We start from the raw sequence: 787 nt of genomic DNA on the forward strand, positions 1-787 counted from the left end.
TATATATATAAAAAACACAGTCTGGATTCAGCAGATCTATATGTACAATGTATATTTACAGGTCATTTAGGAGCCACTTACTGAGTTTTGAATTGACCCACTAAATTGGCACTGTATTTGTAATTCTAATAACTGTTGGATTGGTTAGATGTCAGAACAACTTGGGGTGTCTGCTGACAGTGAGTATTACACAGTATACATCTGCGAAACACATCCAGAGACACAGCCGGAGGACTGTAGTTAACCCTATGTTTGTCATCTTTAGGTTTAATCACCCTGCTATGAATGGCCTGGATGCTGGGTGATTGGTCCATGTAGGTTGCTGGTAGAAGCATTTGTCTAACAAGCACATTAAGGCTTTCTCAGTGTAGTGATTTTCAAATTACTGATTTATATTTTAATACTTATTCATTATCTCCCCTTACAATGCCTTTCTTTCTTTAAGATTGAAGGTCACAAAAAATTATATCCACAAATAAGATATAATTGTGAGTTCAGCTCCAGTCACTTGTTCACTGCAAATCGCATTTTGATTTTTCCTCCTTTCTGCAGAGGCAACGATCCTCAGCTATGACGGCAGTAAGTTTATGAAGGTCCAGCTGCCAGTGGTGATGCACACAGAAGCCGAAGATGTGTCTCTCCGCTTTCGCTCCCAGCGAGCCTATGGCATCTTGATAGCCACCACATCTCGGGACTCTGCTGACTCCCTGCGTTTAGAGCTGGAGAGCGGCCGCGTCCGCCTGACTGTCAATTTAGGTAATGCCTCGGCCGGGCAAACACCGATCAC

At 42.6% G+C, this 787-nt stretch overlaps 1 protein-coding gene across 1 annotated transcript in view; it reads left to right on the forward strand.

The window, feature by feature from the left end:
• Nucleotides 1-787, forward strand: part of LOC109961965 (neurexin-1a) — a 241003-nt gene that overhangs the window by 104257 nt on the left and 135959 nt on the right. The window contains exon 11 of the mRNA XM_020603263.1: nucleotides 553-756. Within this exon, the coding sequence (XP_020458919.1) occupies nucleotides 553-756 (204 nt within the window). The remainder of the gene's footprint in view (nucleotides 1-552; nucleotides 757-787) is intronic.

This window comes from Monopterus albus, unplaced genomic scaffold (assembly GCF_001952655.1).
Source record: "Monopterus albus unplaced genomic scaffold, M_albus_1.0 scaffold60.1, whole genome shotgun sequence".
Classification (NCBI taxonomy): Eukaryota; Metazoa; Chordata; class Actinopteri; order Synbranchiformes; family Synbranchidae; genus Monopterus; species Monopterus albus.